This window comes from Salminus brasiliensis, chromosome 23 (genome assembly GCF_030463535.1).
Source record: "Salminus brasiliensis chromosome 23, fSalBra1.hap2, whole genome shotgun sequence".
NCBI classification, from domain to species: Eukaryota; Metazoa; Chordata; class Actinopteri; order Characiformes; family Bryconidae; genus Salminus; species Salminus brasiliensis.
The window spans coordinates 1,028,722-1,054,996 of NC_132900.1; the positions used below are offsets into that span (position 1 = coordinate 1,028,722).

Genomic DNA, 26,275 nt, shown 5'->3' on the forward strand with positions numbered 1-26,275 from the left:
TACGACGAGGACGTGATTAAAGAGGAAGCCTTCTACAAGTGGGAGTCCAGCAAGGACCCGGCCGAGCAGGTGGGCAAAGGCGTGGCCCTCAAGTCTGTCACAGGCTTCTTCAACTGGCTCCGCGAGGCCGAGGAGGAGTCCGACAACAGCTAATCCCAGGCGGCGCCTTCTTTTTGAAAAGGGGGCGAAGGAGCGGGTGGAGCTTTTCTGACTACAAACTTGAACTCATGAATCTTCTCTATTGAGAGGCTCTCCATGGAAACAAACTACAATCATCTTTCTTTTTTTTCTTTTTTTTTGCTCTATACCCCTTTGTGGCGAGTGTCCACGTAAAGAAATAATAAAAAAAATAAAAAATAAAGTTGGGGGAATTGAAAATGAAATGCTTAAACGCGTTAACGGCAGCGCGCCGTCATTTATGATGTAGTTTAAGAAACAAACTTCCTGAAAACCGAAACCAACCAGCGCTGCTCTTAACCTGTCAGTGTAGATTTATATGCAACATGGTATCTGATGCATTAGCATAAGAGATGGTGTGTCATGTTGTTTTGGAGGCACCGGCGTGCCGTTTAGGGTTTCTAACGTCAGATCAAACACGGAGCGCTTAAGTAGGGATAATTTTTGGTGTGTTTGGAGAGGTTGGTGTTATTTTTAACTTTAAGAAGGAAGAGAGGCTGGTGAGCATAGTATTTACTGACTTCACTTAACGACTGATGGATTTTGAGGTTTATCCCCCCCCTTTCCCACCCCCTTTTTTTTTCTTTCTTTTCTTTTTTTTGCCCTCCTGTTTACTCCAATAGCGGGGTGGCTGTGAGCAGGACGGCGGGGGATGGACTTTGTTCTTTTGACCCCTTTTTGCTGCTGGGAGAGGGTCAACATGCTTCCTTTAAGCCATCCCTGTCCCGCTGCCTTCCCTGAATTTCTGCGTTTTACCTCTTCAGTCGATGAACTGTCGCGGCCTCAGAAAAGCCTGCAGTGGATTTTTAAGAGAAATCGTAATTAAAACTTGAAGCGTAGAGAATAATAATAATAAAAAAGAAATAAAAAAAAACACAACTTGATGAAATGACAGTAATGATCCTTAAAGCCTTTTCTACTTGCAGGGTGGAAACACATTTCAGGAGCGTTCTGTACATATATATATTAAAGTTTTTCCTTTTTTTTTTTTTTTTTTTTTTTTTTTTTTTTTCAAAAACTTAAAGAAATATCTGACGTTAATGCCATGTATTTTCTTTCCAACAAAAATGGCAGTTTCCCTGTATTTAAGAGTTTTCTTCCAGACGGTGAGAGGTGCTTAATAATCCATTGATTACAGTTTTATTGAAAAATGTAAATATTTTTTGCTTTCTTTATTATTTAAGGATGAGATGCTTCTTTCACATCAGAAACTGGAAACGCTGGAGAAACAAACATTTGAAAATAAAAGACTATCAAGTTGCTAAGCGGAGTGTGTTTTGAAGGATGCAGTGTGCGGCAGTGTTGACTGGTCAGTACGGAGGGCAGCTGTAGGAGCTGCAGCTCTGTTTGGCCAGATTACCCTTATTAAAGCTTTTTCACCAGTTCTTCAGGCGTGGGCTTCTTGAACTTGGCATACCAGCCTCCGCATGGTTTGGGCTGGCATGGTTTGGGCCTTTCTGAAACGGTGATGGGCTTTTTAAAGGTCCCTGCCCGATTTAAAGAGGCACTCTGAAATGAGAAGCATACCCGTCCCTACATCTGTTGTAAATATGAACGCTCGTCACTTATGGGTTTAAAGTGATGTATCTTGAAGGTGGGAGGAGCTTTTGAGATGGGAATCTTGCTCCACCCCTGAAAAACATCTTTGCAGGTCACGTTTATAATTTTTCCAACCGAAAGTTATAGTATTTTACTAGTAATGGTTTAATAATTTAAACATTTTAAGATCTTTAATGGTTTAATAATTAGCTACCAAATTTTCAGTTTGAGTTTTGTTTGAGCAATCTTTGGTTATATTTGGATTTGGTTTTAATTTGAATATTCTGATTTTTTTTTTTATAAAGTTAATGCATGTAAATTATCACTGTATGCAACCAAAGCCGACCAGCTAAAACTTTTCACTTTACGTTTTATCAAATTAACATGTTTTGTTTCTATGGACTGTCGTAACTGTTACTGGTACGAGAGCTGAGAATCAGTCTTCAAATTATAATACAAGTGGCAATCCTCGGGGCCCAAGCACTTGACAGAAATGGTGGGCAGTGTTTCAGGGTGTGTTCACACCTGTAGACGGTTCACTGTGGTCTGAATCCGTTAGGGTGTTCGTGAGCTTGCAGCGTTTTCTCTTTGGATTGGTTTGTTTTCACAGGGAAAAATCCAGACGAAATGGGTCACAACAAACCACATGGGAGTTCTCTTTGCTGATTGGTCAGACCTGTCTGGGGTGGAGCAAGTAAGTAAATACAGGACCAAGGTCTTCTGGACTAGTGCAGATTTCACAGTTGAACATGGAGCAGCAGCAGAGCTGTAGTAATGATGTGGGCAGCAGACCAGGCGAGCACCTGGCTACAGGAGCCGTTTAGCTCAGACTAGAAGAATACACCTGATGGTGGTTGGGTCGGATCGAGGTCAAAGCGAACTGCGAAGTTCTTTTTGGATTGGACCAAGACCACATCTGCTATTTGGTGTCTGTGTGGTGGTTTTGGTCCACATTAGAGTGTGATTACGGTTTGCACACCTGCCCAAACGAGTCATGTCAAGTGTGAAAACTGGACGAAGAAGTGCGGGTGTGGAAACGCCCTCAAACTGGCTTTATATTAAAGTTTATTTTTGGGCAGTGCATGAATATGCATCGTTGTTGACCTCGAACCTAAAGATTGGGCAGTAATAGCCTTTCAGGTTTGTGTCCGAGTTCTCTGAAATGGTAATATTAAAATCACTAGTTTTCCCGTAGACCTCTACACTTGCAGCAATAAAAGGAGCAGGGAAACAAAATAAAGGTGAAATAAATGGTTTACATTTATGTAAATGATCTCTTCCTTGGTTGGCCGGTGTTTAATTGGCTGTTTTTGTGATGTCATAAACATGACTGTATTTGTGTATCTGCATATTCACACTGCAGCAGTTTAGCCCCACCCACCCAGACTGAAGTTATAGAGGCTGTGTTTCAGACTGGGAGCTTGGACTGCTAAAGGTCCAGTAACAGAATCTGCAGGTTAGAAATGGTCATAAAAGGGCATTAGAGCTGCGTCCACCCACCCCAGCGTAAGGAGGGTGGAGGGTGGAGGGTGTGGGCCCTTTAAGGGACGTCTTTGCTGATGCTGTGCTGCAATAATGGCAGTTTAACCAGCTGCTGCTTAAGAGAGGAGCAGCAGCCTCCGCTGCATCTTCAGCTGTGAGCAGATCTTCCTGTTTACAGGCTGGAGTAGCAGCTCCTGCAGCAACCTGAAATAACGCTGATGAAGATGAATGCATGAGTCATCCTCACGCTCCAGCCGCTCAAAGCAGCTGTATGGTTTTCCCCACAATGCCCTGGAAATTCAGCGACCTATTTTCAGACATGCTGACAATTCATGCGGCAGATCTGACACGCTTTCCCTCCGAACGCTCCGAAACTACACCGCTGTGATCCAGAGCTGCATGACTAACACCCCCCCCTTTTACATCAGCATGTTGAGTCATTAACCTTAACACCCTCTCTGGCCACTTTATTAGAAACCCTGACCTTGCATTTCCATTCAGTGGCCACTTTATTAGAAACCCCTACCTTGTGCCTCCACTCACTGGCCACTTTATTAGAAACCCCTACCTTGTGCCTCCACTCACTGGCCACTTTATTAGAAACCCCTACCTTGTGCTTCCACTCACTGGCCACTTTATTAGAAACCCCTACCTTGTGCTTCCACTCATTGGCCACTTTATTAGAAACCCCTACCTTGTGCTTCCACTCACTGGCCACTTTATTAGAAACACCTACCTTGTGCTTCCACTCACTGGCCACTTTATTAGAAACACCTACCTTGTGCCTCCACTCACTGGCCACTTTATTAGAAACACCTACCTTGTGCTTCCACTCACTGGCCACTTTATTAGAAACACCTACCTTGTGCCTCCACTCACTGGCCACTTTATTAGAAACCCCTACCTTGTGCTTCCATTCAGTGGCCACTTTATTAGAAACCCCTACCTTGTGCTTCCACTCAGTGGCCACTTTATTAGAAACACCTACCTTGTGCCTCCACTCACTGGCCACTTTATTAGAAACACCTACCTTGTGCCTCCACTCACTGGCCACTTTATTAGAAACCCCTACCTTGTGCTTCCACTCATTGGCCACTTTATTAGAAACCCCTACCTTGTGCTTCCACTCACTGGCCACTTTATTAGAAACCCCTACCTTGTGCTTCCACTCACTGGCCACTTTATTAGAAACCCCTACCTTGTGCTTCCACTCACTGGCCACTTTATTAGAAACCCCTACCTTGTGCTTCCACTCATTGGCCACTTTATTAGAAACCCCTACCTTGTGCTTCCACTCACTGGCCACTTTATTAGAAACACCTACCTTGTGCTTCCACTCACTGGCCACTTTATTAGAAACACCTACCTTGTGCCTCCACTCACTGGCCACTTTATTAGAAACACCTACCTTGTGCTTCCACTCACTGGCCACTTTATTAGAAACACCTACCTTGTGCCTCCACTCACTGGCCACTTTATTAGAAACCCCTACCTTGTGCTTCCATTCAGTGGCCACTTTATTAGAAACCCCTACCTTGTGCTTCCACTCAGTGGCCACTTTATTAGAAACACCTACCTTGTGCCTCCACTCACTGGCCACTTTATTAGAAACACCTACCTTGTGCCTCCACTCACTGGCCACTTTATTAGAAACCCCTACCTTGTGCTTCCACTCATTGGCCACTTTATTAGAAACCCCTACCTTGTGCTTCCACTCACTGGCCACTTTATTAGAAACCCCTACCTTGTGCTTCCACTCACTGGCCACTTTATTAGAAACCCCTACCTTGTGCTTCCACTCACTGGCCACTTTATTAGAAACCCCTACCTTGTGCTTCCACTCACTGGCCACTTTATTAGAAACCCCTACCTTGTGCTTCCACTCATTGGCCACTTTATTAGAAACCCCTACCTTGTGCTTCCACTCACTGGCCACTTTATTAGAAACCTCTACCTTGTGCTTCCACTCACTGGCCACTTTATTAGAAACACCTACCTTGTGCTTCCACTCACTGGCCACTTTATTAGAAACCTCTACCTTGCGCTTCCTCACTGGCCACTTTATTAGAAACCCCTACCTTGTGCTTCCACTCACTGGCCACTTTATTAGAAACCCCTACCTTGCGCTTCCACTCACTGGCCACTTTATTAGAAACACCTACCTTGTGCTTCCACTCACTGGCCACTTTATTAGAAACACCTACCTTGCGCTTCATCACTGGCCACTTTATTAGAAACCCCTACCTTGTGCTTCCACTCACTGGCCACTTTATTAGAAACCCCCACCTTGTGGTTCCACTCACTGGCCACTTTATTAGAAACCCCCACCTTGTGGTTCCACTCACTGGCCACTTTATTAGAAACACCTACCTTGCGCTTCATCACTGGCCACTTTATTAGAAACACTGAATATATATGGCTATGATGCACAAAAAAATAAAATGCTATGGTTGAAACCCTCATGTAGATGATCATTTTAAATGGGTTCTATGTAATACCACGATGGTTCCACTGTTGCACTGCCTGACAAAGAAGCACCTGGTTACTGAAGTTGTTCTTTGTCTGGTTAAAGGTTCTGTCGCGTGGAGGTTACAAGTTAAACACTTATTTTTCTTTTTATTATTATCTCTTTATTTTGCCTTTCTTTTACATAGAACCATTTTTTACATAGAGTGCAGAAAAGGCATACAGACTACCATGCTCATTTTAATAAAGGGTTCTTTTAAGGGTTCTGCCTAGAAGCCAATTTGAATATTTAAATGATTTTGTGTGTTGTTGAATCCACAGAATGATCTTAATAATTAAATAAATAAGATCTTAACAGACTCACTCAGAGTGGGGGTTTGGTGGTGTAAAACGCTCGGTTCTAGATAACCTCCCCAGTCAGAGCTGTTCTACAGTGGAGGTTCTAGATAACCTCCCCAGTCAGAGCTGTTCTAGAGTGGAGGTTCTAGATAACATCCCCAGTCAGCGCTGTGGTTCTACAGTGGAGGTTCTAGATAAGCTCCCCAGTCAGAGCTGTGGTTCTACAGTGGAGGTTCTAGATAAGCTCCTCCAGTCAGAGCTGTGGTTCTACAGTGGAGGTTCTAGATAAGCTCCCCCAGTCAGAGCTGTGGTTCTACAGTAGAGGTGAAGGGAAGCAGACGTCTGAAGCTCTAATAAAAGCTCCTCACAGAAAGTTCTTCACCTAATGGTGATGAAGACGCTGCCTGATGCCTGAGACACGGTTCTACCAGAGTTCTGAGAAGAGTTCGGCTCTAGAACCTGCTTTTAAAATCAGATCATTAAAATGGTGGAGGGATACATGCTGCAGGGTGTAGTGCGGCTACAGAAAGTAGTCCCTAAAGAGAACTGCATTAGTTCAGATTCTCTATTCACTGTTTTACCTTCATCATCATCATCATCATCATCATTCCATATAAAACTCAGAAGACTCGTGTAGCTGCACTGGTGGGTTTGGGTAGGAGATAAATTATGGGCTGTATCTGTGTTGTAGTCATGGCGACTGATGCCTGCTTCCATTCACCTCCACTGTAGAGAGATCAGAGTGGGTCAGTTTCTCTACAGTGAAGCTCAGATTCACACAGAACTCGACTCTGAATCAGCTCAGCTCTCACTCTGAGACATGCAGAGAATTTAAAAAGTGGACAGAGTTCCCCTTTAAGTGGTCATTTGACACTCTTTTAAAAGGGGGTTCTTCAGTGGTTCTATGGAACCATGACAACTCAAAGAACCATTTGGATGTTGACAGTATTAATAACAGGGGTTCTTTAATGGTTCTTTAGTAAATGCAGTGGTTCTATATAGCACAGTGGCTCTTCTGTAAGAATCACTTGGGTGCTTAAATGGTTCTCTGCCTGGTTAATTGGTTCTAGAAGAAGAGCTAAGCACGCAGGGGTTCCCCTTTAAGGCGTGTGGAAGGTGAAGGGAGGCTCGTGTCCCTTTAAGAAGCTGAACGCGCACAGGTGGCTCCTGAGGAGGAGGAGGAGGAGGAGGAGGAGGGTGAGAGGGGTAAATGGGGCTCATTGAAGGGGGCAGTTAGAGGCTTAGAGGGGCTGCACCATCCTTCATCTTCCCTCGCGCTGAAAACAGCTGCTTTTCTGTTGCGCGAGACGCATCGAAGGCTCGTGCTTATTTCTGCAGGGTTCTCGACTGATGTTCTCCTCTGTGTGCGATGCTGTTAACCGCCTTCCCGCAGCTGCACGCAATAAAGGTACGCAGGCTCGCGCTCTGTTTGCTTGTTTACTTGTTTATTTGTTTGTTGTCGTGCTGGCGCGTGTAAACGCTCGTGCATTCGTTTGCAATAACAGCTGCCACGATGTTGATTAGCATCAGCGTCAGTGTGTGTGCTGCTTGTTGTTTGAGTCAATGCGCCATTGTGTGTGTGTGTGTGTGTGTGTGTGTGTGTGTGTGTGTGGATGGAGACTGTGGTAGCCTGTTGCCAGGATGGAGACCGTTCGTGCTGCTCGTGCTGCTTTCTTTCCACCATTCTCTCAGCCGCGAGGTGCTGTGTGTCCATGCAGGCTCGTGCTATTTGTAGTTGAAGGTATTCATGATATTATGATTGGCAATATATTGATTAGCTCTATGTCTAATCACCCAAGCACGAGCGTGCAAATACATCATGTCACTAAATAGACGTCTTATGGTGTGCAGTGCAGATTGATGCATGCATATTATTATTATTATTATGATGATTATTATAGAAGCAGTTTAAATGCATTAGGTTCTAAAGCCCATTAAAAAGCAGATGCACCAAAACACCCCGACTCCACATGCTAGAACCCCCTGTTCCTTTGCTAAATGAAGTTAACGCTGTTGTTTTCAGCACGCAGGGCCAGGCCAGATGTTGCACGGGTTACCTGTTGCTATAACGACTGACCGTGGCACTGATTGGTTGCAGTGAGCTCAGGTGGCTCCGTAGATCGCAGCCACATCCATTTTAATGCAGTGTTAGCCATTAGCACCTTCCTGTGGCTCAAATGTGTCGTTTTTAGCCAGCGTTCAGTTAGCCGGAGCCCCCTGCACAGTAGCCCGCGAGCGTTTCTGCAGCATCACTGCATGCAGACCCAGGCGAGCTCGTGCGGTTCACTGTGGTTGGGGTTCTGCACTGTAATGTGGGGTTCTAGGCTGTGTGTTTCGCACTGTGCTGCGCGCTCTCATTGTGGCACCTAATAAAACGCAAGGTCATCGAAGTGACGTAACACGAGGGGTTCTGCTGTGGACCGGTTCACACTGGTTATTTTCGAACCGGATTATTTCATGGGATTAAATTGGGTGGAGTGAAATTCAGTGGTGCTGTTCTCCACCATTCACACACTCTACAGCCTTAAAGGGTTCCTTAAACACACAGATCCATAGCATGCCTAAATGGCACCTCCCTATACTCCAAAATAGGGTTCTTCAAGGGTTCTGCAGCCGAGGCAGTGGTATAACACAGATCCACAACAACATAACGAATTATTTCAACACACAAATGTTTTCTGCTTTTATACAAAGTGGTTCTTCAGGGGTTCTTTAACAAAGGCAGTGGTTCTATACAGAACCATGACAGGATAAGGAACCATTGGAATGCTTAAATGGTTCTCTGCTAGGCTCAATGGTTCTGCAATCGTGGTAAATGAGTAATTGTGGATGTGCCTTGTTTTTTTTTTTTTACCTAGATAAAAGTTCTAAGGGGTTCCTGTAGTTAAGGCAGTGGTTCCAGGTAGAACAGCTGCAGTTTAAAGAACCATTTGCATGCTCTGGCTGGTTAGGTTCTTCACAATGATCTTAATATATATATATATATATATTAATATAATTATATATATTTTTAATATTTGTAAAATAATCAAAAATAAATGTAGCTTATTAGCCATTAGCTTATGCCTATAGAACCATGTTTAGCTCTGTTAACCCTTTCATTAGCAGTTTCTCTCTATGCAGAACTTGCTTTATAGGATTTCGTCAGCATGTGTGTGGCTGTATAGACATTTCTAGCCATAATCCCAGTCCTGTCAACAAATTAGCCAACAGTTAGCTAACTTCAGCTGAGCTGCAGAAGCTGCTGTCGTTTGCGCTGAACAGATCCGAGGGATCCAGAACTCGCTCATCATGCAGCTCTGGCCCGTTAACACACTTCTGTTTGACCTCATTAGGATCATTCTGGCCCGAGCCCGTCTCCCCTGTCCGCCCGCTCGCCCGCACGCCCGCACGCCACTGACACATCTGACCCACATACGCACAGTTGAAGACGACAGCTGCTCGTCTCCAGGCCTCGGCCCGGCCCGCTGAGCTGCTTTCACTGACTGGATTTAAGGAGCAATCCCATTACATCCCATTATATCCCTCCACCTTTACTGGAAAGACTGGAGTCATGCTCCTGCTCACAGAGACGCAGCTGATCTCAGGCTGTTTACTAAAGCGAGCAGAGGCCTGTATCTGAAGCTGAGCTGTACGACTGTAGAGAGCTAATTCCCTTTTCTTCTGATCCAGAGAAGAAGACTTTCTACTAGATTTTGGAGAAGGAGCATTGCTGTGCGGATTTGATTGCATTCAGCGACAAGAGCATTAGTGAGGTCCAGATGTTGGATGATCCTCCACTGCTCCACAGCTCCTCAATGCTGGGGGGCTTTATACCCCTCTAGCCCACGTCTGGCATTAGGCAGCATGGAGCCAATAGGGTCATGTTGATCTGCTCCAGAGAGTCCTGTTCTATTGGCAGTACTTCTCTACAGGGACTAGACAAGCTGTGAGTGGATTTGTACATCTGTGTCAGCAATGGGTGCAGCTTAAAGTAAGTAGCTGAAAGTATTCATTAGAAGGGGTGTCCACAAACATCTGGACACATTGTGTTTATAATTAGCAAAAATATATATATATTGATGTCCTTGATTTTGGAGGAAACAATGAATGAGCAGGTGTCCCAATACTTTTGTCCATACAGTGTAGTCCTCACTGGAGGCTACAGAGGCTACAATGTGTTCCTGAACATGGAAACAGCTTTTATAAATGCAGCTGAGGCTCAGTGACCTTACTGACATATCGACACACGCGAGTGTGAGCTGTGAGGCAGGCTGATGACCGGCTGCTCTGGCAGTGAGGACGGACACGTGTTAATGTAGGTTAGCTGTCTGAGCAGTGATGGATCTAGTCTTGGCACAGCTTTGAGGAAACATAAGCGGAATATGTCTGAGAGGTGTGGCTGCAGAATATATGATATTAGTCCCCTAACCAATCACAGTGTGCGTGCTGTGGGGATCCTAACCAATCACAGTGTGCGTGCTGTGGGGATCCTAACCAATCACAGTGTGCGTGCTGTGGGGATCCTAACCAATCACAGAGTGCGTGCTGTGGGGATCCTAACCAATCACAGTTCCAGACTAGTGCTATGATGATTCGGATGTGGTGTGTTATATCTAAAAGTCAAGGAATGGTTTAAAATGTAGCAGTGAAAGTGTCTACCTGTAATTAACTCTATATAACATTAGAATAAACCCAAATAAACATAAAGTCAGTGGTCAGTGAGAGTGTCTACCTGTAATGAACTCTATATAACATTAGAATAAACCCAAATAAACAGAAAGTCAGTGGTCAGTGAGAGTGTCTACCTGTAATTAACTCTATATAACATTAGAATAAACCCAAATAAACAGTCAGTGGTCAGTGAGAGTGTCTACCTGTAATTAACTCTATATAACATTAGAATAAACCCAAATAAACATAAAGTCAGTGGTCAGTGAGAGTGTCTACCTGTAATTAACTCTATATAACATCAGAATAAACCCAAATAAACAGTCAGTGGTCAGTGAGAGTATCTACCTGTAATTAACTCTATATAACATTAGAATAAACCCAAATAAACAGAAAGTCAGTGGTCAGTGAGAGTGTCTACCTGTAATTAACTCTATATAACATTATAATAAACCCAAATAAGCATAAAGTCAGTGGTCAGTGAGAGTGTCTACCTGTAATTAACTCTATATAACATTAGAATAAACCCAAATAAACAGAAAGTCAGTGGTCAGTGAGAGTGTCTACCTGTAATTAACTCTATATAACATTATAATAAACCCAAATAAGCATAAAGTCAGTGGTCAGTGAGAGTGTCTACCTGTAATTAACTCTATATAACATTAGAATAAATAAATGATGTATTATATTTAGATGATTTCACTTAGAAACATTTTTTTTTTGCATTTCTTTTTCTTTTAAATTAAATCTGGATATTTTTGCTCTCTGCAGAGAAACCCAGTCACTCACAGTCTGTCGTTGTGTGGCTGTGTATTCTTCGCTAGACTAGGGTCTTATTATAGCACTGTTCAGATGTTTAACCTAAATAACTGCTGTTTATAATTAACACGTCCGTCCTCACTGCCAGAGCAGCCGGTCATCAGCCTGCATCACAGCTCACACTCGTGTGTGTCGATATGTCAGTAAGGTCACTGAGCGGTTTCCATGTTCAGGAATCCTGATTTCATCCCGAAAACGGCTCAGACCCACCGCTTGAGCGCTGTAGCCCATATAGGCCGACTGTCAGGGGACCTCGAATGGCCCACAGCCTGGACCATATGGACGCACGGTTACGCCAAAAAACTGATCTCGGCCATAAGAAGCTTTGATTATTGATGCCGTCTCTGGCTGTCTAACACCAGAGCGGCTTAAACAGTCAATGCCGGGGCCATATGCCTCATTACCACTTGGACACCCTCTGATTTATCAGTGCGAGCGAGCGGCTGACCAGGGAGGATTTGGTAGCATCTGTCAGAGTTTGAGTTCAGGCGAGTTCTCGCCTGGTTGGCTTTAGTGTAGTCTTCTGGTGTAGCTCCAGCAACATCTCCCACTCCACAAAAGGAGCTCTGAAGGTCTGGACTGAAGCGATGAGTCTAAAAATGCAGGTGGAGAGCTTTAGCTGCAGGCGCGAGAAGGTAAGGTCATTTTAAAGCACTGCTCAGATCAGGGAAGTTCTCTAGGAAGCTCAGAGAGATCATCATTGTTTCTTATTTCAATGACTGTTCTGCAAAATGCTTTAATATTACAGTAATACCTTATGTTACACTAATAGACAAAAGTATTGGGACACCTGTTTGTACATTGTTTCTTCTGAAGTCAAAGGTATTAAAAGAGCTGATCCTGCTTTTGTTGGAGTAACTGTCTCTACAGTCCAGAGAAGAAGACTTTCTACTAGATTTTAGAGGAGCATTGCTGTGAGGATTTGATTGCATTCAATGTTAAGAGCGTTAGTGAGGTCAGGATGGTGGATGTGCAAATGCACACACACACAGCTTGTTTGTGTCAGCAATGGATGCAACTTAAAGTACATTAGTCCACAAATATTTGGACAGAGTGTATGTTGTAAATGTAAATTATTAGAACTCGTTGTAATACAGGAGTGGTGAAATCAGACGGTTATCAGATGGTTATCAGGCGGTTCTATTAGACTGTTATTGTGTTCAATCAGTTTAGTCAAAAATCTGAGTATCACGATTAATCTCTGACCCCAGATTTAGTCAATTGGTTAAGACATGTTTGGTATCTGATGTGAGCTTCTTTGATTTACAATTAGAGATGCTAGGCTAATGTTGCTAACAAACACTGGACCTAGACCGTCACCAATCGTGTGTGTGTGTCTCTCGGCGCGTCTCTCAGAGCTCCTCCAGATCTTCATCAGCTGGTAGATGGATGAGGTTTAGGAGACGGTGGGACTGACTTTAGTCTATAAACCCAAACAGAACCAGAACCACAGAGCTGAGGAACACTGGAGGAACCGGAACCACCTTCACCTCATGTTCTAAACAGTCTGCTTCACTGAAACTCGTCTACGTAGCTTCAATACATTTCTGAAATGAATACATTTAATAATTGAATAATAATACGTGTCCTGCAGGTTTTCTCCAATATGTTAAATTCCATGAATAAATGTAAATAAGTTGGTAAGTCATATTTAAGGTTGGTTTCCAGTAGAGGATTTAACCCCGTCTCTCAGCAGTGAGAGGGTTCTACTGTAGAAGCTTCAGATCTCATCAGAACAGATCAGAACATAAATCCAGTAAAAAGGAGAAACAAGAGCTTCTCATTCTGAAGAAAGAAAGTAGTGAGATCTTGTCGGTGAGCTAGTCTGAAGAACAGAGCTCGGTTCCTCCAGGGTTCTCCTGGACGCCCCCCAGTCCAGCCAGCACAGCGTGGAGGATGTGTTCAACTCCAGCAGCAGCAGCAGCAGCTCACCTGATTTACCATCATTAAGCCCTGATTTACCACCAAACCAGGTGTTGATCTGAGGAGAACTCTAAATAATACTAGACTCCATGAGAGAGGAGAACTTTGGAGTATGTGTAGGGATCTCAGTGGTGTGTGGAACCATGTACCATGTTTATGTTGTCAGGTTGACGAGCCTGTCGACATGCTCCCCAAATCCAGAAAAGCGCTGAGCATCCAGGAGATCGCTGCACTGGCCCGGTCATCCTTTAACGGTAACGATTCATTACAGCCTACTTATTTACATATTTACACATGATCTGCATGATCTGAACCCTCTCTCTCTCTTAGGAATCTCGCAGGTGGTCAAGGATCATGTGACCAAGCCCACAGCAATGGCTCAGGGCAGGGTGGCTCACCTGATCGAGTGGAAAGGCTGGTCCAAACCGTTTGACCCTTCATCCGCCACCCTGCAGTCCCACTTCAACTCCTACTCCCACCTGAGTGAGGGCGAGCAGGAGGCGCGCTTTGCAGCAGGTGGGGTTCTTTTCCCTGACCGCCATCATTTACTGTGGTCTTCTTAGCCCAGTGCTGAGGTGTGTGTGCGTGTATGTGTGTATGTGTGTATGTGTGTATGTGTGTGTGTGTGTGTGTGTGTTTTTGCAGGAGTAGCTGAGCAGTTTGCGATCGCGGAGGCGAAGCTCAGAGCCTGGAACTCAGTTGATGAGGAGGATGTGGATGAAGACTGTTCTGAAGACGATCTCCCTCAGAACAATGACCTGACCATCACGACCCAGAGCTCAGGTACGAACACTACGGTCAGCAGCTGCCAGGTTCTAACGGTCTGTATTTTCAGTCAGTTTAGTGGATAAGAACGTATTCATATCCAGAATAAATGTGAGGGATTGATAGATATTGATTAGCCAAAACATTAAGACCACGGACCAATACGGTAATGGTGAAAAAAAAGGTTCCCAGTTCTGGAACAAGATTCCTTGAACAGATGAAAGCAAGAGACCAAGATATCACATCATCTGTCAAACATGGTGGAGGCAGTGTTATAGCATGGGCTTGTATGGCTACGAGTTGAACTGGGTCAGTGGTGTTAATTGGTGATGTTCTGCTGATAGAAGCAGCAGGATGAGTTCTGAAGAGAATATAGAGCTCTTCTCAGATTCAATCAAATACAGCCATACTGATGGGTCAGAGCTATATAGTACAGATGGATGATGACCTGAACATACTGTGAAAGCAACACTAACCCTAACCCAACTTTGCAACCAGTTCAGTAGAATGCTCCATAGTCATTACATGTCCAAATGTTTGTGGACACCCCTTCTAATGAAAGCATTCAGCTACTTTAAGTTGCACTCATTGCTGATACAGATGTGCAAATGCTCTCTCAAACACACAGCTGTGTTCTCTGGAATTATGGTGCACCATTCAATACTTTTGGGATGGGTTGTGGATGAGGTGGGGTGGTGCACTGAATGCAGTCAAATCCTCATAGCAATGTTCCTCCTAGTAGAAAGTCTTCTTCCCTGGACAGTAGAGACAGTTACTCCAACAAAAGCAGGATTAACTCTTGTTAATACCCTTGACTTCAGAAGAGCAGGTGTCCCAATACTTTTGTCCCTGTTGTGGAGAAAATCTTAACGTTGGCCACAAGATATAGTGACTTGTAACCAGTGCAAATGAGAGAGCCTGTATAGAAGGCTCTCCTCTCGTAGTCCCCCATTCTTTTAACACTAAGTGCACTTGACTGTGGGCAGTGTGTTGTCAGCTCTCTGCAGAGCGATCAGCACCAGCGAGAGCAGACGCTTGGTTTGACTGTAAACACTCAGGTGTGAAGAGCTCCGTCAGAACCTGCTGCTTCAGTGGGCCGTTACTCATTCTCCTACCGTCTGAATCTACTCAGTACTGGAGTGCAGTTCAGATCTGCCCCAGTATAAGGCCACTGACGTCCTCTGGGTCAGTTTGAGGACAGGGGATGCTGCCAGAGAGCAGTGTGCTAGCTCGGACCATGCCTGCAGCCTACGATGATTAGGGAGGAGACTGTGAGAGAGGAGGGAGAACTGGTAGCATCTACCTGTGGTTGGAGACCAGTCCCCCCTCTGATAAGTGGAGCCTAAATTGATCTATGAGATGATTGCTTTGAACCTCTGCACTGTTTTTATTTTATATTTAATGTATTGCTCTTGAATATCGTATTTTTATGATGAGCTGACCACTAGAGGTGGGGGTTATGGGTGGGTATGCAACCACCCTTTTGCTTGTGTGATTTTATGATGGATTTCTTATTGATTGTTTAAACAAATATTAGAAATATTAGGATTATTATATTAGAGATATTAGGATTAGGTTTAAGATGTTTTAATTGCATTGCTGTGAGGATTTGATTGCATTCAGTGTTTGGTGATGATCACCAACCCAATTCATCCTATCTAAAAGTACTGGATGGAGCTCCTCCACCATCATTCCAGAGAACACAGTTCTTCCACTGCTCCACAGCTCCTCAATGCTGGGGGGCTTTATACCCCTCTAGCCCACGCCTGGCATTAGGCAGCATGGGGCCAATAGGGTCATGATGTTGATCTGCTCCAGAGAGTCCTATTCTATTGGCAGTACTTCTTCTCTACAGGGACTAGACTGTGTTATGTGGGCATTTGCACATCTGTGTCAGCAATGGGTGCAGCTTAAAGTAGCTGAATGCATTTATTCAAAAGAGGTGTCCACAAACATTTGTCCATTTCATGTATCAATAGACTGGCTGATTCCACTTTGTTTTCTGCTCATTGGCTCCAGTCCAGTCCACCTGTCTCTCTCTGTCCTTGTTAGTCTGTCCAACCTTTTCACCTTGTTTCCTTCGTCATTCTCATGCTTCTTCTTCCTCTTCCTCTTCCTCTTCCTCTCCTGTCACATTTCCTCCATCTTCTTCCATCCCTTCTTTCTTCCTTTCTCTCGTCCTTGTCCCCCCCCCCTCTTTTCTCTATCTCTGCGTGTTCTCTAGGTGTTCTGACTCTTTGCTCCTCCCTCAGACACTGTGCTGTCCAATCAGCTGCCGTACCGGGCTGAGGCTGACCTTGAGGCGTTGGTGGATGACCGGAGCGGCCTGCGGGAGTCCAGCCTCTACCAGGTGAGCTGTGAAGAGGAGGCCCTCATAGACGTAGTTCCAAAAGGAGATGACAAACCCGGGGTTGGCGAGTTCACCAAGGCTGTCCGCCGGCCGCTCTGGAGCCGAGGAGATTCCTGCTACCATTCCACTTCCTACTCCGAGTCTGGCCTTTCTCCGGGAGAGGAGGACGAGGAGGACCGAGGAGAGGTGGAGGACGAAGAAGGGGAAGACAATGTGTTCCAGGAGGTGATCCGCTGGTACAGCCGCTGCAGGAGCATCTCCGATACGTCAGGAGCGGTGTCCTTCGACGACGACGAAGACGAGGCAGAAGATGGAGAAAACTTCAGGCAGTGATGTTCCTCTATCTCTCTCGCTCTCTCTCTCTCTATCTATCTATCTCCATCTCTAGCTCCACCTTCTCCATCTACTGTAAGTGATGTCCCTTCAATGCAGTGGTCACCAATCCTTCACTTAGAAAACAGCTCTACTTTCCTGAATGCTAATGCTAATGCTACGACCTGCTCCGGCTATTGAAGGGGTTGCGTTGGTTGAATCAGCTGCGCTAGCTTTCACCTCATTCACCTGGTGGGTGGTTTGCTTCTATGGCGACCTGGTAGATCTGTCAAGTCAAGAACTTTTAAAGTTGACTGATTCTGATTCAAATTGATTCCAAGAATCAGTTGAGTCGATTCCAAGAGTCAATACTCCAAAAATCAAGACCTAGGGAAATAGATCTGTCAAAATAAAGAGTAAATATAACGTACATAACAATAAAACGATTAGGATTGATGGTATGAATGAGATCCAGGTAACTTTATGTAACACTTTCAATCTCAGGGACACAAAATATCAGTGTAATTATATGACCCATTTGACCTTAGCAAAGCAATTTAAAGAGCTATCACAAGTTTCATGAACTTTACTCACTACTGTACCTGTACAGTACCTTTCAGCTCTTTAGGGTGGGTAGATGGTTCTGCACTGGTGTTTGACTGCAACCCACAGTTTAGTTTTTACACTTTATTTGCATGTTTTTTGCTTTCTTCAAAATTACCCAGAAAGCAGACGATTCTGGGCCAAATACGGCTCAGTCAAGGTGCTCGCAGGTCGGTTACGGGAATGGTAAACGGCCTGAGACTGGCCCACCTGCAGCTGCCCTAGACATAGATTCAGACAAAGTCATCGCTGTCATTGAGCCAGAACTGGGCCAGAACTCATTGCTATTTGGGGAAATCCAGCCATTGAATGTATTGGTGGATCTGCAGTAATGTGCCAGAGCAACTGATCTGAAGGGTTCCGGTCCACAAAGGTAAGACCTACTGCCACTGAAACACTGCAGACATTAGCAGACATAGCAAACATTCAAGAGCATTTAGAGAAGAGTTCTGTAGAGAAATTGAGCCACTCTGGTGTCTTTACAGTGGAGGTAAATGAGACTAGGCATTGGTCGCCATGACTACAACACAGATACAGCCCATAATTTACTTCCTATCCAAACCCTCCAGTGAAGCTACAACACGAGTCTTCTGAGTTTTATATGGAATGATGATGATGATGATGATGATGAAGGTAAAATAGTGAATAGAGAATCTGAACTAATGCAGTTTTCTTTAGGGACTACTTTCTGTAGCCGCACTACACCCTGCAGCATGTATCCCTCCACCATTTTAATGATCTGATTTTAAAAGCAGGTTCTAGAGCCGAGCTCTTCTCAGAACTCTGGTAGAACCGTGTCTCAGGCATCAGGCAGCGTCTTCATCACCATTAGGTGAAGAACTTTCTGTGAGGAGCTTTTAGTAGAGCTTCAGACGTCTGCTTCCCTTCACCTCCGCTGTAGAACCACAGCTCTGACTGGAGGAGCTTATCTAGAACCTCAACTGTAGAACTCCAGCTCTGACTGGGAGAGCTTATCTAGAACCTCCACTGTAGAACTCCAGCTCTGACTCTAAACCCCACTCCTCCTGAGTTTCTAATAGTGCTGCCTGACTAATTACCCTGTTCCCGCCTGGTGGGAGGCCCAGTGACTGGTGAATGAGGTGATTGGATATCAGCTGTAGGTTTGACCAAACTGGGATTGGTGACCACTGCTTTACTTTTATCTTCTCCATCTCTCCATTCCTCTCTTCTCCTCTCCCACCCTCTGGTCCGGACTCTTCTTCACTTCTCTGCTCGACCTTCACCACTTTCTCATTCTCCGGTGACCTTTCACCTCTCTGTTCTGTGTCCTGATTGGAGGTTAGGGAGATGTTCGCAGTGACTGTGTCCTCAGGTTACTGAGGGGTCAGGTTCAGACAGCATCCGCACCAGCCTCAGCAGACTCTAACGCTGGACTTTGATGGATAAAGGAAACCTGACTGTGGCGATTACACCCATATTCAATCAGATTTGTCACATTATTATTATTTATTATTATTTATTATAATTGCTTCCAATTTCGAAGCAGTTAAATCACCTCCTTCATCACACCCTCATAGCGCACTACTCAACACAGAGAGGAGGCAGGATTGTCTCCCGCTCCTAAAGGAATAGTGCTGTAATGCTACTGTTGCTAACAATACAAGCAAGTAGCCGCCAGTAGGGCTCTGAAAGTGTGTCGTCATTCTGTAGGCGGCGGCGGCGGCGTACCCGGATGAGGAACTGGGGTCTAGCTGATTTCTCTGGGGGAGGATCAGTGGTTCAGCTAGTTTTAATTTATTTAAATTCATGTGGAAGTCTCCTTTTGATTGTTATTTTTAATAAGGCATGGTCATGAGATAATATTTTCAAAAAATAATAAAATAAGTTATCTTGTGGGATTATCCTTGATATATCATCTAATTGTCTAAATATATAGGCAACATATCTCGAGGCCAAGACATAATGTAATAAGGCCATGAGGTACTATCTTGTGGCCTCAATATACTATCTTGTGGCTTCAATATATTATCTTGCGGTCTCAATAGATCATCTCGTAGCCATAGTAAATTATCCTGTGGCCCCAATAAATTATCTTGTGGCTTTAATATATTATTTTGTGGTCTTAGTATATTATCTTGTGGCCTCAGTATATTGTGTTTTGGCATCAACATATTATTTTGTGGCTTCAATAGATCATCTTGTGGCCTCAATATACTATCTTGTGGCCTCAATATACTATCTTGTGGCCTCAATATACTATCTTGTAGCCTCAGTATACTATCTTGTGGCCTCAATATACTATCTTGTGGCCTCAATATACTATCTTGTGGCCTCTGTATGCTGTGTTGTGGTCTCAGTAGATCATCTCGTAGCCTCAATAAATTATCTTGTGGCCTCAATATACTATCTTGTGGCCTCAATATACTATCTTGTGGCCTCAGTATACTATCTTGTGGCCTCAATATATTGTGTTGTTCCCTTAACATATTATATTGAGGCCTCAGTAGATCATCTCGTAGCCTCAATTAATTATGTTGCACCCTCAATATATGATTTTGTCAGTGTGTTATCTTGTGGCCAGTGGAAATAAATGAATAACACAATGTCAGTTTAGACATTAAAGATTGTGTTTACCACTGGGTGAGAGAGCAGTGATTTGTTGATGAATCTTCCCCCATCGAGAAAAGCGGCTCTAACGTGGGTCTGATGCCGAATACAGAGCGGCGCACGGCTTCAGAAGTCTATCAACATGATGTCATTTGAATAATGCTAATCGGTAACTATTCGCTTTGATTGATTGTTAGCAACATTAGCATTACTGCCTATTACTGCCCGTCACTCCAAGTGTCTCTGAGGAGAATGTTTCTGAATGTTTCTCTTTCCTTTCTGCTGATTTTAAAAGGTGACGCAGGTTATTGTAACGGTGGGTGCGTTCGCCGAGGGGGACGAGCCTCGCTTCCTGTTTTCTCTCTCTTCTTCTCGTTTGTTTCTGAAAGGCTGATTTGCTCGCGGAGCCTGAGCTCTGAGCTGAGGGGAGTTTGGAGGCTTTTACGCTTTGATGCAGAAGCTTTTGAGCGTTGGTGTCTATGAACAGAATGTGCCCATTTACTATGATCACTGTGTGATGTTGTACCTCAAGAAGCTGAATGACACTGTCGAGTCTCGTCCTTCTTCTCCTTCTTCTCGTTCGCTGTGGGTTCGTTTCTCTGTACTGTACGACTGTGATGTGGAATATTCGCAGAGCTGCTGAATGAAAAGGTTCCTTTTTGTTTTCGGAGAACGTACGTTCTCGTGACCTTGAGATGCGGCTCCTTTTACGAATGATAGTCAACCCTAGAACCGTGTAGTGTAAATGGAAGAACACGTTCTCGGTAGAACCTCATTGACTTGCATGATAAACCACAGTGAAGTAAAACTGGTGACTCATGATCAACATGGCATTATTCTGACCTTCTGTAAATGTGGCCTGGTAACGTCACTGTGTTTATTTGTGAGTGTGTGTGAGAGTGAGTGTGTGTAAGAGTGTGTGTAAGAGTGTGTGTGTGTGTGTGTGGGGACATTTTGGACGTTTGATGTGCAAACCCTCTTTATCTCAGTTTCTTTTTTTAATCCTTTGTACAAGAAAACAAATGTGATGACTGCATTAAAGTTGATGAGTGTACCTTCATTCTCATGTCCACTGATTCAGAGCTTGAGATTTTCTGTGAAAAGCTTAAGAACACATTCATAAGCACTGAATAATGCATTCATAAAGCATTAATAATAATTTGTAAATGGCTTATGTCAGTTTATGAAGCAAATGAAGCTGTATTGACAGAAACCACAAGTAATGCTTTACTGAAGGGCGAAATCCATAGGGCTACACAACACCTACATAAGCCATTAATGCATTCAAGCATGTATGCATCAGCTTATTCCAGCAGTTAGTTGTTATAACACTTTCTGTGATGAAATGACATCAGAAATGGACAGAAGCGGCCGTTATGACCACTGATGTATGTTTAAAGATGAGGTTTAAAGAAGTTGTCAATAGAGGACTATGTCCAGTAAAGGCTGTGTAGTCTTATAAGCGCTGCCATTCATGTCAAATGACCTATAGACAACGCCTACTGTACATGAGCTGTTCATGAACCATAACTGACTGATTCAAATTTAGTTGTTATAACGCTTTTTGAGAGCGAAGTACAAAAACATAGACAAATTCGCTTTTCTCACAGCTCACGCTAGTTGTAATAAGCCTTTATAGATGTTTATGTAGTTTAAATAGCCTTATGAATGCTGGCATTTATAAGGCTACACAACACTTATGTACGACATTCATAACAACCTACGTGAACCTGCACAAACATTTATAAAGGCTTATTATAAGTATGTGCTGTTGTAAAACTTTCTGAGGGGAAATGCCATCAAAACTTGACAAAAGCAGTCGTTATGACCGCTGCTTAGGTGCCTTATAGATGTTTATGTATATCAGTTAATCAGTGTAGTGTTATGAGCACTGCCCTTCGGTAAAGTGTTGCAGACTGGAGTGACTTTACTGAATGGAGGCATTCATTAGACTACTGCTACGACACCTACTGTACAAAAACTGTTAATGTCAACTTACATAAACATTTATAAAGGCTTATTACAAAGTGTCAGGCGTTGAAACACAATCTGTGGTGAAATGACCTCAAAAATTGACAAAAGAGCCTTTATAAATGTTTATGTAGGTTTATGTCAGTTGTAATCATATAGCCATTCAGGACCCAAGTGAACTAAGACAAAGGTTTGGTTTATTATAAAATGCGCCGTAGTCTTATTACATAGGTCTTTTTTGGTTTACAACTTGTTAAATTCCGTAAATAAACAGGAATATGTATTAAAATGTGTCTCTGTAGAGAATATATGCACAACCTTTATGTCGTTCTATAATAGGATAATTGTTTCTATACTATTAATAAATCTTAATATATATGAATACATACTAAAATATATTATTACTACTAATATTTAACCTTTATTTATATATTGAAGATAAAAAACAAAAGTAAGTCATTTGTTCAGTGGCTTTTTTCAGCACAGTGATGTACTTCGACATCTTGGAATAAGAGAACTTCTCAGGTATTGCTTTATGAATATGTGATGTAGTGCTTATGCATGAGGGCCCTGTGTAGGGAGCCTACAGTGTGATGAACTGAAGAGCCAGAGCAAAGTTTAAAGTTGAAATTTAATCTTTTACTGATGTACAAAACAAATGTTTTCTGAAAAATAATGGCAACTGTTGATTCCATATGCATATCTTCTATATGTACAGGGCACGTGTGCTAGATTCATACACATTGCGTATGGTCATATAGTCTGTACAGGCGATGATCGTTATAGAAAGCATTCAGGGAGATGACTGCAGACTTATTGCTTAACTCTACATTAAATGTGCGCTATAGTGGCATACAGTATAATACATGACAGGCTTGCTTTAAACAGCACAGAAAGTGGCCCAATGTTGACAGAAAACACTGAATGGGTAATGTCTCCGGATGGTGGGCGGTGTGTCGCGTGATTCTGCAGTCTAACAGTGACGCTGAAACACTGTTAGTGTTGCTGTTCTGGTCCGCTTGACTTCATCACTCTTGAATCAAGCCCTTTGTCCTCGTCTCCGCGGGACAGATGAGAAGAGAACTAAAGAGAATATCAGATGTACGCTATACTGATCTGGACCGCCTTAAACCACCACCTTTACATCCACAATCACAGCTGACCTGCTGTAGCTACTGTGAAACAGGACAAGCCTTCCTCAGTAAATCAATACAGAATTTAAAAACAGCCAAATTCAGACAGACCATAATCCCATACCTCCAATAGCCTCCAAGACATTGTTAACTTTCAATGGAAGTCGATATAAAAAATATTTTTATTGATTATTTTATTGATATTTATAGAAACAGAGAAATGTCCATCAGGATTGTTTTCTCAGTTGTATCTAGACAGATTCAGCTAAACCAGCTCTGTCATTGGTCAGGACTTTATTGGTTGAACTGAAGGCTGTCAGCTTAACCACCAACACATTTAGGAATGAGCCAATCACACTGTGGGTGGGGCCAATGTCGTCTGAAAAAAAGAAAAAGTCACCATAGTTGTTCTGGAGGTTCCAGATAGGCTGTGAAAGAGAACTGTAGTGTGCTAGATAAGTACTGACTGTAGCTCCGCCTCCTCAGTGTATATCACAATACCTACATTTAGAGCGTTATTAATTAATATTCACCCTAATGAGAGACTGTAGCTCCTCCTCCTCAGTGTATATCACAATACCTACATTTAGAGCCTTATTAATATTCACCCTAATGAGAGACTGTAGCTCCGCCTCCTCAGTGTATATCACAATACCTACATTTAGAGCCTTATTAATATTCACCCTAATGAGAGACTGTAGCTCCGCCTCCTCAGTGTATATCACAATACCTACATTTAGAGCGTTATTAATATTCACCCTAATGAGAGACTGTAGCTCCGCCTCCTCAGTGTATATCACAATACCTACATTTAGAGCGTTATTAATATTCACCCTAATGAGAGACTGTAGCTCCGCCTCCTCAGTGTATATCACAGTACCTACATTTAGAGCGTTATTAATATTCACCCTAATGAGAGACTGTAGCTCCGCCTCCTCAGTGTATATCACAGTACCTACATTTAGAGCGTTATTAATATTCACCCTAATGAGAGACTGTAGCTCCGCCTCCTCAGCGTATATCACAATACCTACATTTAGAGCCTTATTAATATTCACCCTAATGAGACTGTAGCTCCGCCTCCTCAGTGTATATCATAATAAAAAATAAAAGCTTGTCCAGTTTCACAATAGTCAAACAGTCAGCTTTTCAGTAACATCACGTTTCTTTTGATCTCCAGTATGAATCCCTGATTATGGTGAAGAAGCACTGATCCCTTCAGAGCGGTTCTCCATCCCACAGAACCGTTACTTTCACCGCCGGCACTCGCTCGGCCCGGCGCTCTGTCTGAGATAATCTTATTTGGCAGATTGATCACAAGAACACGACACTGATTATTGCACGGTCGGTGAGCCGGTCAGCCTATCAGAGGACAGATCCTAACAACACAGTCTGAAGCTCAAAGCCTGGTGGGTGGGCTCCAGTCAAAGTGCATATGAAACCAGAGGTGGTGGTCAGCAGGTGAAATGGAACCAGACATAAAATACAGTACTCGAATGGCCAGCGCAGTGACCACTCACGGCCTCTGGGCCTCGGAGCCTCTGTGACTCTGGGCCTGCCTGTGGTGGGAAACAGTAACAGCAGGGTAGGGTTTGGCTCACTTGCACCTGTGAGAAGGTGTGTGTGTGTGTGTGTGTGTGTGTATGCATGTTCGGAACTGTACTGCCAGTCAAAAGTTTGGGAACACTTTGTTTTCCTATGCTGCGTTCTGCTCATCTCGGATGTCGGAGCTGGAAATGACGTCACCCCCAAAATAAGAGCCTTAGAGTTAGACCTTCTGATAATTCTACACTATTTCCATAAAAAAACAGTTAAAGACTTCAGAGTTTACCACACTGGCTTGACCGTTATTTACTGGTGTTGTAAATCTAACCGAAATATGTGGCAATTTTTAATATCCCATTATTAGCATTGTTAGCATTTTCCCAGGTTAGCATTGTTTACTGTTGTTTAATGTTTATTGGGATCCCCATTAGCTGCTATCGTGAAAAGAACATAAGACAAGATATGTACAAAAGCCAAAATAAAACATTTAAACATTTAAATAATAAAAATAATAAAAATAAATATAACAAATAACATTGAAGAAAGCTAAGTCAATAAAAATGTAGAATTTTACCACCTTTTTTAAAATATAGAATTTTACCAGCTGAAGAAAGCGAAGTTACCAATTGCTATCAATGCAATTAATTAGTCAATGAAAATCTAACTTCGCTTTCTTCAATGTTATTTGATTTATTAGTATTATTTTTATTATTGTAATGTTTATTGGGATCCCAATTAGCTGCTATCGTGAAAAGAACATAAGACAATGTGCCAGATATGTACTAAAGCCAAAAAAGAACATTTAAATATTTAAATAATAAAAATGATACGAATAAATATAACAAATAACATTGAAGAAAGTGAAGTTAGATTTTCATTGATTAATTAAAATGTAAAATGTTATTGACTAATTAATTGCTTTGTTAGCGATACCAGTTGATAGCAATGCGCTATGCTGTATTTTGTGCATCCAAACGCTATGGAAACACATCCACTGACAGAATTTAGCGTACGACTGATTTAACCCAGACTGAGCTGTTCTGATAGACTGCACAGCACTGCTGTTGAGGTGCAGTGCGGCCATCTTGGATTTTGGCTCTTCAAGTAGGAAATCCAACTTCCAGAAGATCCGACATCCCAGTTCAGTTGGAACGCAGCGTTAGTGGCGTCTGTTTTGGCTGTTTTTGCTCATTACCAGCGTATCTTACAGTACTTCTACATTTTTTCCCTGAGCTCCATGTATGATGTTTGTGTGGGATTATAAATCCAAACTAACTCCCCTTCCTCACTCCAGACTCAACGGACTGTTTTTGCTACCGTGCCTTTAAGACTGATATCTGCTCTGATTGGCTGCCCTGGTTTGTGCCAGTCTATCCTGAAACACTTAGCTTTGAACTTTGGCGTGAAGGGGCGGGGCAAATGTAAACATTCATTTTAGTGACATCACAGAAACAACAGATTCAACACAGGCTGTTCGCGGGGAGTGTTTTTTTCCGTACGCATACAATCAAATTTGGTGATACTAGGCCAGCGACTTCGTACATGTTACAGATTTGTTTTCTAAATTATTCAATCTGCTTGTGTACGCCCCCTTGTGCCACCAAGACTGCTGTGACCCGTCGAAGCCTGGACT

The 26,275-nt window shown here is 43.2% G+C and overlaps 2 protein-coding genes across 5 annotated transcripts in view; both read left to right on the plus strand.

Moving 5' to 3' along the window:
* The window catches only part of eif4g1a (eukaryotic translation initiation factor 4 gamma, 1a), a 33,498-nt gene extending 32,056 nt beyond the window's left edge, over positions 1–1,442 (plus strand). For all 4 annotated transcript variants that reach the window (XM_072668951.1, XM_072668952.1, XM_072668953.1 and 1 more), the window contains one exon: positions 1–1,442. This exon is cut by the window's left edge and continues 29 nt beyond it. In XM_072668951.1, coding sequence (XP_072525052.1) covers positions 1–153 — 153 coding nt within the window. In that variant the 3' untranslated portion in view covers positions 154–1,442.
* A 5,770-nt stretch (positions 1,443–7,212) lies between these two features.
* fam131aa (family with sequence similarity 131 member Aa) lies at positions 7,213–21,047 on the plus strand. Its single transcript, XM_072669245.1, has 5 exons — positions 7,213–7,411; positions 13,562–13,649; positions 13,726–13,911; positions 14,041–14,178; positions 16,413–21,047. Exons 1-5 carry the CDS (start codon positions 7,373–7,375, stop codon positions 16,841–16,843), a joined length of 882 nt encoding a protein of 293 aa, XP_072525346.1. The 5' UTR covers positions 7,213–7,372; the 3' UTR covers positions 16,844–21,047.
* The last annotated feature ends 5,228 nt before the right edge of the window (positions 21,048–26,275 follow it).

Bases quoted from the DNA above. Each gene is read 5' to 3' on its own strand.
- fam131aa (XM_072669245.1), top strand. From the start codon at position 7,373: ATGCTGTTAACCGCCTTCCCGCAGCTGCACGCAATAAAG. The intron at 13,912-14,040 runs GTGGGGTTCTTT...GTGTTTTTGCAG, and splicing joins GGAGGCGCGCTTTGCAGCAG to GAGTAGCTGAGCAGTTTGCG. The intron at 14,179-16,412 runs GTACGAACACTA...CTCCTCCCTCAG, and splicing joins CATCACGACCCAGAGCTCAG to ACACTGTGCTGTCCAATCAG.